At 36.0% G+C, this 14,229-nt stretch overlaps 1 protein-coding gene across 1 annotated transcript in view; it reads left to right on the forward strand.

The window, feature by feature from the left end:
* PLEKHH2 (pleckstrin homology, MyTH4 and FERM domain containing H2) overlaps positions 1-14,229 on the forward strand; it is a 112,097-nt gene that overhangs the window by 59,425 nt on the left and 38,443 nt on the right. The window contains exons 16-19 of the mRNA XM_012756344.2: positions 2,952-3,032; positions 7,267-7,446; positions 9,619-9,727; positions 10,647-10,759. Coding sequence (XP_012611798.1) covers positions 2,952-3,032; positions 7,267-7,446; positions 9,619-9,727; positions 10,647-10,759 — 483 coding nt within the window. The remainder of the gene's footprint in view (positions 1-2,951; positions 3,033-7,266; positions 7,447-9,618; positions 9,728-10,646; positions 10,760-14,229) is intronic.

The raw sequence follows: 14,229 nt of genomic DNA on the forward strand, positions 1-14,229 counted from the left end.
TAAACATTTTTTGTTTTTTCTCAAACAGCATTCTAAATCCATCAGACCATTAGGTGGTGGAGTTGTTTGCTTAAACCATAGCTTTGAAAGCGCAAAGGCTGACTGGGTTTGTGGGTTTAAAAGAAAACATGTGTTTTACTTCTTATTCTTAGTGAGGAAGAAAGCATTTATTAAGTAACTACTATTATCCTTTATTTATATTTTCTCATTTGATCATCACAACAGCCCAGTGAGGTTTACAATAATTCTATGATATCTACAAAGAAACTGATAGGTTAGGTCACTTACCTGAGGACATCCATCTAGTATATGGTGGAACTGGAATTTAATACTTGGTCTGGCTCCTGGTGCTTGTAATCCTAGCACTTTGGGAGGCCAAGGCAGGAGAATTTCTTGAGCCCAAGAGTTCCAAACCAGCCTTAGCAAGAGCGAGACCCCATCTCTACAAAAAGTAGAAAAATAGCACCTGTAGTTCCAGCTACTCGGGAGTCTGAGGCAGGAGGATTGCTGGAGCGCAGGAGTTGGAGGTTGCAGTGAGCTGCAATGATGCCCAGGCAACAGTGTCTCAAAAATAAATTAAAAACAAACAAACAAACAAAAACTTGGTCTATCAGACCTCAAAATCTAGGCCTTTTCTACTAGAGTGACTTGCCCACTGTAAAATCTACTGTGGCAATAATTTGCATTCTTCTCAGAAGGGTTTACAAGTTCCTGTAAGCTCTGTATTCCACTTGTCCCACTCCCCACAATTTCCCCTGTAACTTCTCCCCTCACTTGCTCAGCTTCAGACACACCAGCCTCCCCGCTGTTCCTTAGACACATTGGGCATGTTTCTCACCAAACGCATCTGCTCTTCCCTCAGATGACTGAATGGCTCATCTACTTCCTTCAGGGCCTTACTCAGTGACAATGAGGCCCTCCTGACCACCTGATTTTATATTGTAAATCACTTCTCCTTTCCTGCTTCATTTTTCTCCTTAATTCTTATCACCATGGGCAAGCATGGCAACAGAATTTGGGGCTTTGGTTGTTCTGGCCAGTGTCTTGGTTTACAAGTGGCAGGTCTTTCCAGACTGTAGGAGAGTGTCTGGCCTCAATGCAGAACTTGGAAGGGCTAGATGGGCAGGGCCCTCTGCCAGAGGAGTGGATTATGGGGCAAGCTCAACCAGGCATTCTAGATCTGGAGCAATAGGACTTATACTAAATCTTACCCACTGGTGAGAATGGAGTTCTTTGTGTTCTTCTATGCTTGAGGATGTAGCTGGGACTGTCTGATAAAGATCTTCAGTGCTTATACTCTGGCAGGACTGGGGAAGGGGGAACTGTCAATAAGGGTCTTCATAAAGCCATCAAATTATAAACCTACAATATACAACAAAAATGTTGGTGGAATGTCCTCCACAAAAATGTGTGTGTGTATATATATATATATATATACATATACAATATGTATATGTACATGTACATATATACAATGTATATATACATATATATAAACTCTTTGTGCTATTGATGAGGTATATAGGATACTGCTGATTTAATTGTCTGCCTTCCTCACAGGCTGTGAGCTCCCTGTGATAGGAGACTGTATCTTGTTCAAATCTGTTTCCATAGGACCTAGACGAATTGCTGACTAAAGTCAAGAGCTAGATTCAAATTCTGTCCCAGTCACTTAACTTAGTACCTGACTTGTAGGAGGTTCTCAGTATATAACAATAGCTTTTAATATTATTTCGTTATTTTGTTTGATTACTTCTAGAGAATACATAAGATGTTTTGAATGAATGAATCTTTTACATTTGGGAAATCATTGGAAATCTTTAGGTTTTAATCTTCTCACTTCTAACATTAGGGCGTTAACCCAGTGAGCCACAAGGCTATTAGAAATCTATGAAATATGGAAACTATAACATGTGCTTACTTGTGAAATTGGCACCTTATTTTATCCATCTTTGAATCTTCAGTCCCAACCATAGTATTTTTTTCTTTCTTTTTTTTGAGACAGAGTCTCACTTTGTTGCCTGGGCTAGAGTGCCATGGCGTCAGCCTAGCTCACAGCAACCTCAAACTCCTAGGCTCAAGTGATCCTTCTGCCTCAGCTTCACAAGTAGCTGGGACTACAAGCATGCGCCACCATGCCCGGCTAATTTTTTCTATATATATTTTTAGTTGGCCAATTGATTTCTTTCTATTTTTAGTAGAGACGGGGTCTCACTCTTGCTCAGGCTGGTTTCAAACTCCTGATCTTGAGCAATCCACCTGCCTCGGCCTCCCAGAGTGCTAGGATTACAGGCCCAGGCATAGTATTAATAGTACACTTGACACATAGTAAACATTTATAAAAAATGTTGAATAGGGCCGGGCGCGGTGGCTCACGCCTGTAATCCTAGCTCTCTGGGAGGCCGAGGCGGGCGGATTGCTCGAGGTCGGGAGTTCGAAACCAGCCTGAGCAAGAGCGAGACCCCGTCTCTACTATAAATAGAAAGAAACTAATTGGCCAACTAATATATATAGAAAAAATGAGCCGGGCATGGTGGCTCATGCCTGTAGTCCCAGCTACTTGGGAGGCTGAGACAGAAGGATTGCTTGAGCCCAGGAGTTTGAGGTTGCTGTGAGCCAGGCTGACGCCACGGCACTCACTCTAGCCTAGGCAACAAAGCGAGACTCTGTCTCAAAAAAAAAAAATAAATAAAATAAAAAAATAAAAATAAATTAAAAAAAAAAAAGAAAAGATTAAAAAAAAAAATATATAAAAAAAAAAAAATGTTGAATAGTTGGCACCAAAGCAAAACTTGCCATTCTCCTACTGTAACAGGTAAGTTTTAAATAGCATTTGGAATATCACTTGTATGTTGGGCAAACCTGTAGAACTTCAAATAGAGTGTATAAGCTATACTTTAAGTTGTCAGAATTCTGAGCTACATTTGTAATTCATTGAAATGTGATTTTAGGTGAAACATGGCTACTCCAAGAGAGTCTGGTGTACACTTATAGGAAAGACATTATATTATTTTCGTAGTCAAGAAGATAAGGTATGTATATCTTTTTAATAAGACAATTGTTTATTATGGCTTAAAGTTTTCCTTTTCACTCTTCTGTTGCTAGGTAAAACTTTAGAATTTTTGATCAGGTTAAAATTTGGTGTAAAATTGATTATTGAGGTAATGACATACCTATCACCTACAGGAGTCTTCTTGATTCTTAATTATAAACCTTAGCAACTTTAAATTAATACATCTTCTAAGACCTAGAAGAGAAAAGCCTTCTGCCTCTTGCCCACCCCAGGCATTAATTTCTCCTGTTTTCCCAGCTTCAGACAGACCAGATAAGGTTGAGAGGTGGGGATAGTTAGCTAGGAAAGAAGACCTGGGGAGGATAAAGAATCCAGTCTTGTCGCAGACCTTCAAATTTCTGGATACCATTTATCTATCCATCCAACTGCCTGTTTATATCCTATTTACTTATTTTTAAACTAATCTCTTCCACAAAAGAACCTGAGTTATTTTCACTTTCTCAGTAGAAAGATGGGCTGTCTACCAAAGGTGAAATGTATGCCCAGTTATCATTATGGGTACTCAGTGTCACCTTTGGATTACTGAACCTATAAATGTTGAGTTGACATGGCCAAGAGTACTTGCATAGTATGATGATATCAGTTCCTCAGAAGAACAGCCTATGACTGATTACTGTGATAATGAGACTAAATTTCTTGGTCTAGTGATCATATGTGTCAGTTAGTATTTCTCTGTTGCCTTTCCACAGACTGCTTTCTCAGGTATGACCAGCTGTGTTTAAAATACATGCCATTGTTCTTGGTATTGCTGATGGTATGGAAAAACACAGTACACCCATTAAAAATGATACCTCTGAAGTAATGCAGGAAAATATGCACATATAAATGTTACCTGAATAAGCATAACACAAAATTATATACTCAGTGTAATCCTAACTAATTTATTAGTCAGGAAAACAGAAGCCACTGTACCTATTCCAAGTATAATGTTTTTTTGTTTTTGGTTTTTTTTTGAGACAGAGTCTCACTTTGTTGCCCAGCCAGGCTAGAGTGAGTGCCATGGCGTCAGCCTAGCTCACAGCAACCTCAAACTCCTGGGTTCAAGCAATCCTGCTGCCTCAGCCTACCGAGTAGCTGGGACTACAGGCATGTGCCACCATGGCCGGCTCATTTTTTCTATATATATTAGTTGGCCAATTAATTTCTTTCTAGTTATAGTAGAGACGGGATCTCACTCTTGCTCAGGTTGGTTTCGAACTCCTGACCTTGAGCAATCCACCCACCTCTGCCTCCCAGAGTGCTAGGATTACAGGCGTGAGCCACCGTGCCCGGCCCCAAGTATAATGTTTTAATATAGAACTAGGGTCATACATACCTTTTAGAAAAATTTTAGAGCTTATATAACTTTTTTAAAAGTGGAAGGAATAGAGGTTAGGGAAGCCACCACTGAAGGTCAGAAAAGTCAACACTGAAGATTTCAGCTCAAAGGACTGAAGCAGATGGTCCTCAAGAGTTCATTGGGAAGCATCTGTGAATCTCACATCTGCCCCATCATCTGACGGTAATGGTCTCAAGAGAATAACTCCTCTTTCACCTTTACCTTCCAGATTTCATCTAGATTCTCTCATAGGGGCAAAGTCTAACTCAGAATCATACAGGGACAGAGATTCTGGCAAATGTAATTCCCAACTTCTCCTCTGTAATTATGAGATCTTAGAAGAGGGTAGTTGAGATGCTGAATTTATAATTCTCAGTCCAGCACATCTAAGTAAAAATATGCATAGCAGATGAAAAAGAACTATACCAAAATGTTGAATGATTATCTCTGATCATAGTATTATGGATGATTTTCTTCTTCTTTTTTATACCTTTCCATACTTACTAAGTTTCTATAATAAGCATGTGTTGTTTTTACAGATAGAAAAATAATTTAATAAAAATGGATAGAATTTGTCATAGAAGAATGTAGATAAATGAGCAGAAATCCATTATAATCACTGGAAAATTATTGAGAATACATGTGAATCAGTATAGGCCTACTTCATTTTGTGCTACAGTGTCCAAAACAATGTGTTTTCAATCTGTTTCCATGTTGTTTTCTTTAATTAAGTCAAAATGTTTGAAAGCATTAGGTCTGTTCACTGTTTATGGAGCCATTGTGAATCCTTTGGTAAAATGAATAACCAACTTTAAATATTGGGGTGAATGAAACCTAGATTTTCATATGATTGGTGTGCCTAAACACACAATTAGGATAATATTGTCATATATTATCATAGTAAAATTAGTTTCCTTCATCCTATTTTTAAAAGCTTACTTTGTACAGAAGGTAAAATTTTACCTCTGCCCTCTTAGGGATTTTTCAGGCCTGAGAATTAAATTGACATAAGACAGGTTACAGGAGAAAAGCATACAAATTTATTTAATGTAGGTTTTACGTGACACTTAAAAGGAAATGAAGAACCAAAAACAGAGTTAACCACTTAAATACTGAATTAGACAAAGGGTAGTAAGTTGTGAAAACGTGGCAAGGGAAAGGGACTTGCGCTAGGGTAGTTAATTGGGTGGAGAAGTGACTAGGAAGATAAGGTTGAGTTTAACAAAGTTCATTTGTACAAATTTCCCTTGGCCTCAGATTCCTGTCTTTGATGATAAGAATGTTATTTTCCTCTGGTACAGGGAGGACATCTTCCATATGGGGGTTTTATATCCTGCCTGTGAAAAGAAAAGGGAGAGGGTCAGAATGCCCTTCTTGTACCTGTTGTTTTTTTAAAGGCCTTTAGTTCAAAATAACCCTTTATGCCAAAGTGATACCTTTTGGAGTGGCAGATTCTGCTGCCCTTCAGCTTCACTGAAGTGAAATGACAAGAGACTGGAGGGTTTTGAGCACAGCATGGACCCAGTCCTACCTGTGTCTAACAGTAACATTGTGGTTGCTGGTTACAAATAGACTGAAGGGAATGAGGAGAGGAGTTAGGAGGCTACTCTAGCAAGCCAGGCAAGAGGTGATTATGGTTTGGTGGTGCCATGGAGGTTTGAGAGGAGACCAGATTCTGCATAGATTCTGAATGGCTTACTGACAGGATTTGTTGATCAATTAGGTATGAGGTATGAGAGAAAGACAGGGGTCAGTGATGATGCCAAGGATTTTGGCCTTAGTAGCTAGAACCATAACATTGCCAACAACTGAGATGAGGAAGGCTAGGCAGAGCAGGTTGTCAGGGAGGACTCGCCAACATAAGTTTGAGATTCTGTTAAACATCTACGTAGAAATAGTGAGTCTGGAGGTATAAATTTGGGAGTAACTAACATATGCTGATATTAACTTGGATGATATCACCCAGGATATGAACTTGGATGATATCACTCAGGAGTGAGTGTAGATGGAAGAAGAGTCCAAGTACTGAGCCCTGGAACTTAGCATAAGAATGTGTGATTAAATGTCTTTGTAGTTAGGGTGAATTTTTTCAGAACTGCAATTGGAAACTTGACCAAATATTTTTTAGAAGTTATAAATCTGATGCAGACTATGTATGTTCCTGGAATAAATGTACTTAATTAAAGCAAAAGTTATAAAACAGATATCTAATGTTCAACACAGCAGATATACTTCCATACTTTCTTTTTTTTTCAATAAAAGGATAAATAAAACTTAATGTAAATTGGCTTAAGGAACTTTTTCTTACTTTGAAATTAAGATAGAGGAAATTATGGTATTGTTCTTTGATATATTATATATGTCAGTGAAGACCCTTATATCTTCACTCCTCGTTTATTGGAGTTTGGGATGATAGTTTATCTTCGCACTCTCCGTCTAATCTTGTTATTTTTTCTATGAGCAATATTTTGACTACGTCGCACACTTGTCCTTTTGATCCAATAGTTAAATCACTGCTCGGTTCTTCAAAAAAGTCAAATGAATATTTTGGCTGAATTATTACTAATTGCTCAACTAGATAATGGGTTGTTTAGTCCAGCTGAATAATCTGAACCACTGTGCTGAAGTGTAGCTTCTTGCATTTTCCTTAAAAGTTAAATATCTAGTATTCACATTGTTATTTCATATTACAATTGGGCTTTTGGTTGTTGCTACTACTTCTGTAACAATGTGGGTAATCAAATTGCTTTTAGGCAATATTTTAAAATGATTTTTAAAAGATGTGCTTGATACTGCTTTTATAAAGGTAACAATAAAAAGGACTATGAAAAATTTGAATAGGAAAAGATTTAGAAATTACTAACATTTACTTTAGTTTCCTTTAGGTCAGATCAAACTCTGGGAGGCTAAAGTTGAAGAGGTCGACAGATCTTGTGATTCAGATGAAGATTATGAAGCCAGTGGGCGTAGTCTGTTATCCACACATTACACAATCGTCATCCACCCCAAAGACCAAGGTCCCACTTACCTTCTAATTGGATCTAAGCATGAAAAGGTATTTAAAGATTTACTGGCCGATTTAGAATGATTTAGACTATTGATCTTCAGATATTGGTAATAATTTCAAATGAATTTTATGGAAATAAAGAAGAGAGTTTTGCAATAGACTCTCAACTCTATTTTCCTTGTTCAAATGTGTCATTTTTCAATCCTACTGACAAAAGCAGTATTAAGGCTAAAAATAGTTCATGAAGGTGGAGGACAGTGGGACCTTATGTTAAAAATTTAGATCTGTCAGATCGGATATTTTTCAGTGAATCTAAGGCCTACACCATATATAATTGATGTGTTTTCAATAAGATTTTGGTTTAGATACAATTGAAAATGAATTATTTTATATATTATATATATATGTGTAGTCATTTGTAATAAAGGGTACATCACAAATTAATGAGGAAGTAATGTATTGTTCAATATATAGTACTATATATTTATTATATATTGAGAAATTGGCTATATAGGGAAACATTAGTTTAGTTTTTTCATCTCATACATATAGCAAAGTATTTCCAGATGAATTTAAAGAGTTAAAAGAAGTCAATGAAATTATTTTTTAAAGGCCTTTATCTGATCTCTGAATATAAAGTACTTTATAGGAAAAAAAGCAATGTAAGAAATCATGGTGCAAATGGTTGACAGATTTGAATACAAAAAATTGAAGTACTTCTTTATATCAAATAAAAACATAAATATTACTAAAAATATAACACAAAAGCCAGAATACTTCATGGATGGCTATTATATCTTTAACATATAAACAGCTCTTATAGATTGTTTATTGATATTGATAATTTTTGAGCACATATATCAGGATAAGTGCTAAGTATATTTCATCTGCATCCTTACAATTGCTTCCTGTGGGAAGTGATCTTATTCCCGTTTACATATGGAAAACTGAAGCATGTTCCTGTAGTCACATATCTAGCAAGAGGCAGAGTTGGTATTTAAACCTATAACTCTGACTACAGATCCTGTGTTCCTGAACACTTGTCTCTACTACCTCTCATTTGATTTGAAAACTATGTTTCCAGTAGAAAATGGGAGGAAGACCTGCTGAACAACTTTCTGAGGAGGTTAATGGTTAATTAATGCTTAGACTCATCTGTAATGAAAGAAATGCACATTTAAAAAATGGTAAAGCTTTTATTGTCTCAAATTATCAAAGATTTAGAAAATTATGTTAATGAAGCTATGAGGATGGAAACAGTCTCTTGCTCCTCTGGTGGGAGTATAAATTGGTATAAATGCTCTGGAAAGTACTTTGAAAGTGTGTTTCAAGAGTTTCTAAAAATCTTCATGCCTTAGTAATGACTCATAATTCTCTTTCCATCTACTAAGAAAGTGATCATAACTGCAGCGAAAGATTTATGTATAAATTTGTTGAACACAGTATTCTTTTAAAAATAATTTTATTTCTCAGACATTTTAAACTCAGAAAATATATCCTTCTTAGTTAACAGATGTTAACTGTCACAGTATTTTTTCTCTGTGAGAAAGTAGGAAACATCTAAATGTTCAACAATAGGAAATTGATTAAATAAATACAGTGTGTCCATATATGTAATAGAATATCCTATAGCCATTAAAATTTGCTTATAAAGAATTTTTAGCAACAAAGAAATGATTATGTGGTATTAGTAAAATTCAAAAATTATAATCCTCTATTTTTTAGTATAATTCAACCATGTAAAAATTTAATCTACATATCTATTTTCCTAGAGGAAGAAAAGACCAGTAGTTATCTTTGGGGAGTGGGACTTTCTTCTTTAAATTTTCTGGATTTCCAAAGTATTATATATGTATTATACTGAGAGTCAGATTTTAAATTTGCTAGAATTTATTGTATTTCTTAAAGATATATTAACTGGTTGTATTTATTCTACTCTCAACATACATTACTTTCCTTAATTTTGTCTTTCTTTTCTAAGAAGTATCTGTAGAAAATAATAAAATTGTGAATAATGAGAATATGTATTATGAACACAATTCAAGTAAGCCTGCCTCAGAATTGTTTGACTAAATGGCTTTTAGTTATTACAAAAAAAATTAAAGAAAGTGGTTCTATTCTGTCTAAAAGTTTTTGCTGTTTATGCAAATTGGTTTTTTTCTTTAAGTAATCAAAACTATATCTTGGTTAACATTTCTATTAATATGTTCTGATTTTAAGGACACTTGGCTTTATCATCTGACTGTTGCAGCTGGAAGTAACAATGTAAATGTTGGATCTGAATTTGAACAACTTGTTTGCAAATTGCTAAATATAGAAGGGGAACCTTGTAAGTTCATGAACATATAAGGCTCTATGGTTTATGAAATGGACGTTAGCCTAATAGAGTTTTCACTTTGTGGGTTCCTGTTTCCCCTGCAACATACCCACCTTATCATTGCCTTTGCTTGTCATGGGCCACAATTCTCACTGTGGTTCTTCAGCTCCAGGGACACAATCATCCCCCACTATGCTATGTCTTGTCATATCCCTCTGTGCTTGCTCACATTGCTCCTCTGCTCGGAATGCCCCCTTCCTTGGCAGTCCTCATCAACATGATGAAACCTTATCTGGCCTGAAAAAATCCCCTAGCCAGCCCACTCCAGCAGAGTGTCTGGCTCATAAAAGGAGCTTAATCAATGTCAAAATTATATCCCAATGCACTTTGCCACTTAACTCTTTGATAGCGTTTGTAGCTTTGCGTTGAAATTAATTTTTTATATTTAATGTTTCCTCATTGAGAATCTAGATTCTATCCTATGTTTTACATACTAACAAAGACCACATTTAATTGGTAGTGTCCAACACAGGAATATAATAAATGTTGACTTTAGAAATAAATGACTTCAGGTTCCTCTTTATATTTCTTGCTACTTTGGCTTTTCCTCTCTAGCTCTTTCCCCAGCTTCTCCTCACATAGAGTCATCTCCCTAGCTAGGCCACCAATCTTTAGCACATGTAAGCCATATGTTAGTCCCCTGGTAGACTAGTAAATTAGAACCCAACTCATCTAGATTATCTAAAACAGAGCATGAGAATCACAATGGCCTGGCAACCAAAATAAAATGTTACCAAAGGTTTCTCCTGACCTTTGTGACTTGAAGTTGTGCACCAAGCCTGCATGAGCTAATTTCTAAAGGGCTAATATAGTGGGAGGCCAAAATAAGTGATTTGTTCAGTTTTCTATTCATATTTTATTCTGTATTTAGCCTCTCAGATATGGAGACACCCCACTTTGTGTCACAGCAAAGAAGGAATCATTTCCCCTCTGACAACACTGCCTTCTGAAGCTCTACAGACAGAAGCTATTAAATTATTTAAGGTAAAATAGTTATATGTTGTTAAATAATTTAGTTATAAAAAATAATAATTTGGGTTACAAAGTTTTACTATCTCCAAGAAAATTCAAAATGTGATAATGATGATCTATTGAAAATCTATTAAAATAAAATTAAGTGAGTTTTATATACTTTCTGAGTGAGGATTTTGGATTTACTGAAATAAGCTATGTATGGTTTGGACAGTGCGAAACACTTGATTCCAGAGAATCACTTCCCCTTTAACCTCTCAAATGTAAAGATGTTTCACATCACACCAAACTCAGCATTGCAAAAGGGGTCAGCACTATTTCCTTTCCTGGGCTGCTCTCAAATTGTTATTCCTCAACCTCTACTAGAAATCCCTCATCACTTAGAATTTGCCATTCAATCCATATCACTCTTTATCCTCTATCTCTCATCAGCTACCTTCCAGTAACTCCTTAAATATCATTTAGGATTTTGGCTCCATCTCACATTCTTTCTCTGTACCTCAAGTCTTGCAAATGACTTTATTACCACTTCACTCATCAATGCCATGGTTTTAAGATTATTGACCTTCTTAATTCCAGTTAACTTCACCTCTAGTCTACTTTATCTTCCCGTTCCCCATATCCACACCTGACTTCACCAGTCCTTCCAAGTATGCCACCTTTAAAAGCTTAAATTTTAATATATCTTTTGTTAACCACAATCCTAGCCGTCATGCTCTCTTATTTTTTTGCTCTTCTACTTTTTGTCATCCCTAAGACATTTGTTTTGAGCCATTTCTTTTCTCTGAGGTTATGACAATGGCCTCTTGGCTTTTCTTCCTTCATTATCCAGTCTGGTTTACTCTTATTATTAATAAGTACTGGTAGTTCCCTGGGACCCATACTTTGATGTATTCTTTAGCCAGATCCTAGTTATTAACAGACCAATGGAGTGTTGTCTGCTCCCAGGATACCAGATGTACGGTGCTAGAGAGCATCAAATAGCCATGTAGGCTAGAACCAGTATAAATCCATGGTCTCCATTCCTCATGGACAACTGTCTGTCTTTTTGCTTGTCTTTGGTCACATGCTCCTCAAACTCCCTACTCAACAATACAAAAAAGAAACTTGCCTTCTATTAATATTTCATTGAGAAAATTGGAGGACATTAGACATGATTACCTCAAATCCTTCCCCTTCATCTATTTTCTCATCTACTCCTCCAGTCTCAGAATATGGTGTACCTTTTGTGGTTCCAGGTTTCAGCTCCACAGCAGGATCCTAGTACTTCATTTTCCCCTAGTCTCTCAGAGCCTCAGTCTCTTTCTTTTGGCTTTTACTTGCCCATATTTCTCCCATATCAAAAAATTCATTTGCTTCTTAGATAATATTGTGGAATTATTGCTAATTTGGGATGTTATAATGATGGCATGATGGCTGTGGATAAACAAACTTTATCAATTGGAGATCCATCCTGAAGTATTATTGGTAAAGAAACATGTCATACATTAAAATACTCTAGGAAAAGAGTGGAGGTGGGGAGGTGGTGAATGAAATAAGTTTGTCAAAATGCTGTTAATTATTGACACTGGATGATGGGTACATGATAGATCGTTATGCTATTTTACTTTTGTTCATTTTAAAAGTTGCTATAATGGAATGTTTTTAAAAATCTACCTACAGAATACACAAATACTCAAAGCAAGAAAGAGTATACAAATATATTTGAAAATCTGGATGAAGTGATCAATTTTATAAGAAAATATAAATGACCAAAAATGATTCCACAAGAAAATAATAATCTAAGCAAGAGAATTTATAAAACTTTATGAGTAGATAATTTCAATGCTGTTTAAGTTGTCCCAAAGCATAGAAAAAGAAGGAAATTTTCCAAAATGTTTTTTTCTTTTACTTTTTATTTTGGAAACTTTCCAACATATGTAAGAGTAGAGAGAATATTACAATGAAGTCCAAGGTACCCATCACCCAGATCCGCAGTTGTCAACACATGACCAGTTTTGTTTTATTCTCCCATCCTCACTGCTCCCTGACCCTGCATTATTTTGAAGCAATCCTCAATCATCACATCACCATATTCATTTTGTGAAATGATTGTTACTTAGATACCAAACCCCCCAAAAAACAGAGAACATTTGCAAAAATAATTAAATATTAACAATCAGAATCCAGCATCATGTTAAAAGAATATTAAATCATTCAACTCTATATCCAAATAATTCAATTTAAAAGTAGGCAAAATATCTCAATAGACATTTCCCAAAAGAAAATATACAAATGGCTATATACAAATGGTATATATACATTTATATATATATATACATATTTCATATATACATTTATATATATGAAAATATACAAATGGTATATAAAAAATGCTCAGCATCACTAATCATCAGGGAAATGCAAATCCAAACCACAATGAGATATCAACTCACCACAGTTAAAATGGCTATTATCAAAAAGACAGAAGATCTTGGGATACTTCACCTAGGAAAAAAAAAAGAAAAAAAAAAAAAAAAAAGACAGAAGATAACAGATTGCTGGCCAGGATGCAGAGAAAGGGGAATGCTCGTACACTGTTGCTAGGAATGTAAATTGGTGCAACAATTTCGGAAAGCAGTATGGAGGTTCCTCAAAATATTAAAAATAGAACTACCATGTGATCCAGCAATCCCACTGCTGGGCATATATCCAAAAGAAAGAGAATCAGTATATTGAAGAGGTATCTGTACTCTCATGTTTATTGCAGCACTATTCACAATAGCCAAGATTTAGAATCAACCTAATGGAATCATCCAATGGATGAATGGAAAAAGAAAATGTGGTACATATACACAACAAATAGTATTCAGGCATTAAGAAAAATATATCCTGTCATATGCAGCAATATGGATGGAACTGGAGGATATTTTAAGTGAAATAAGCCAGGCACAGAAAGATAACACATGTTCTTACTTGTATGTGGGAACTAAAAAAGTAGATTTTGTGAAGGTAGAGAGTAGAATGGTGATTACCAGAGGCTAGGAAGAGGGTGCAGGGTTGTGAAGAGAAGTTGATTAATGGGTACAAACATACAATTAGATGGATTAAGTTCTAGTGTTCTATAGCAAGTGGGACAACTATAGTTAATAAGATATTATAGTATATGTCAAAATAGCTAGAAAAGAAGATTTATAATGTTCTCAAAACAAGGCTGGGTGTGGTGGCTCCTGCCTGTAATGCTAGCACTTTGGGAGACCAAGGCGGGAGAATTGCTTCAGATCAGGAGCTCAATACCTACCTGAGCAAGAGCGAGACCCTGTGTCTACAAAACATAGAAAAATTAACCAAGTTTGGTGGTACGTACCTATAGTCCCAGCTATTTGGGAGATGGAGGCAGGAGGATCACCTGAGCCCAGGAGTTTGAGGCAGTAGTGAGCTATGATGATGCCACTGCGCTGTCACATGGCAACAGAGTGAGACCTTGTCTCAAAAAAAAAAAA

The sequence above is a fragment of the Microcebus murinus genome, chromosome 3, assembly GCF_040939455.1.
Source record: "Microcebus murinus isolate Inina chromosome 3, M.murinus_Inina_mat1.0, whole genome shotgun sequence".
Lineage (NCBI taxonomy): Eukaryota > Metazoa > Chordata > Mammalia > Primates > Cheirogaleidae > Microcebus > Microcebus murinus.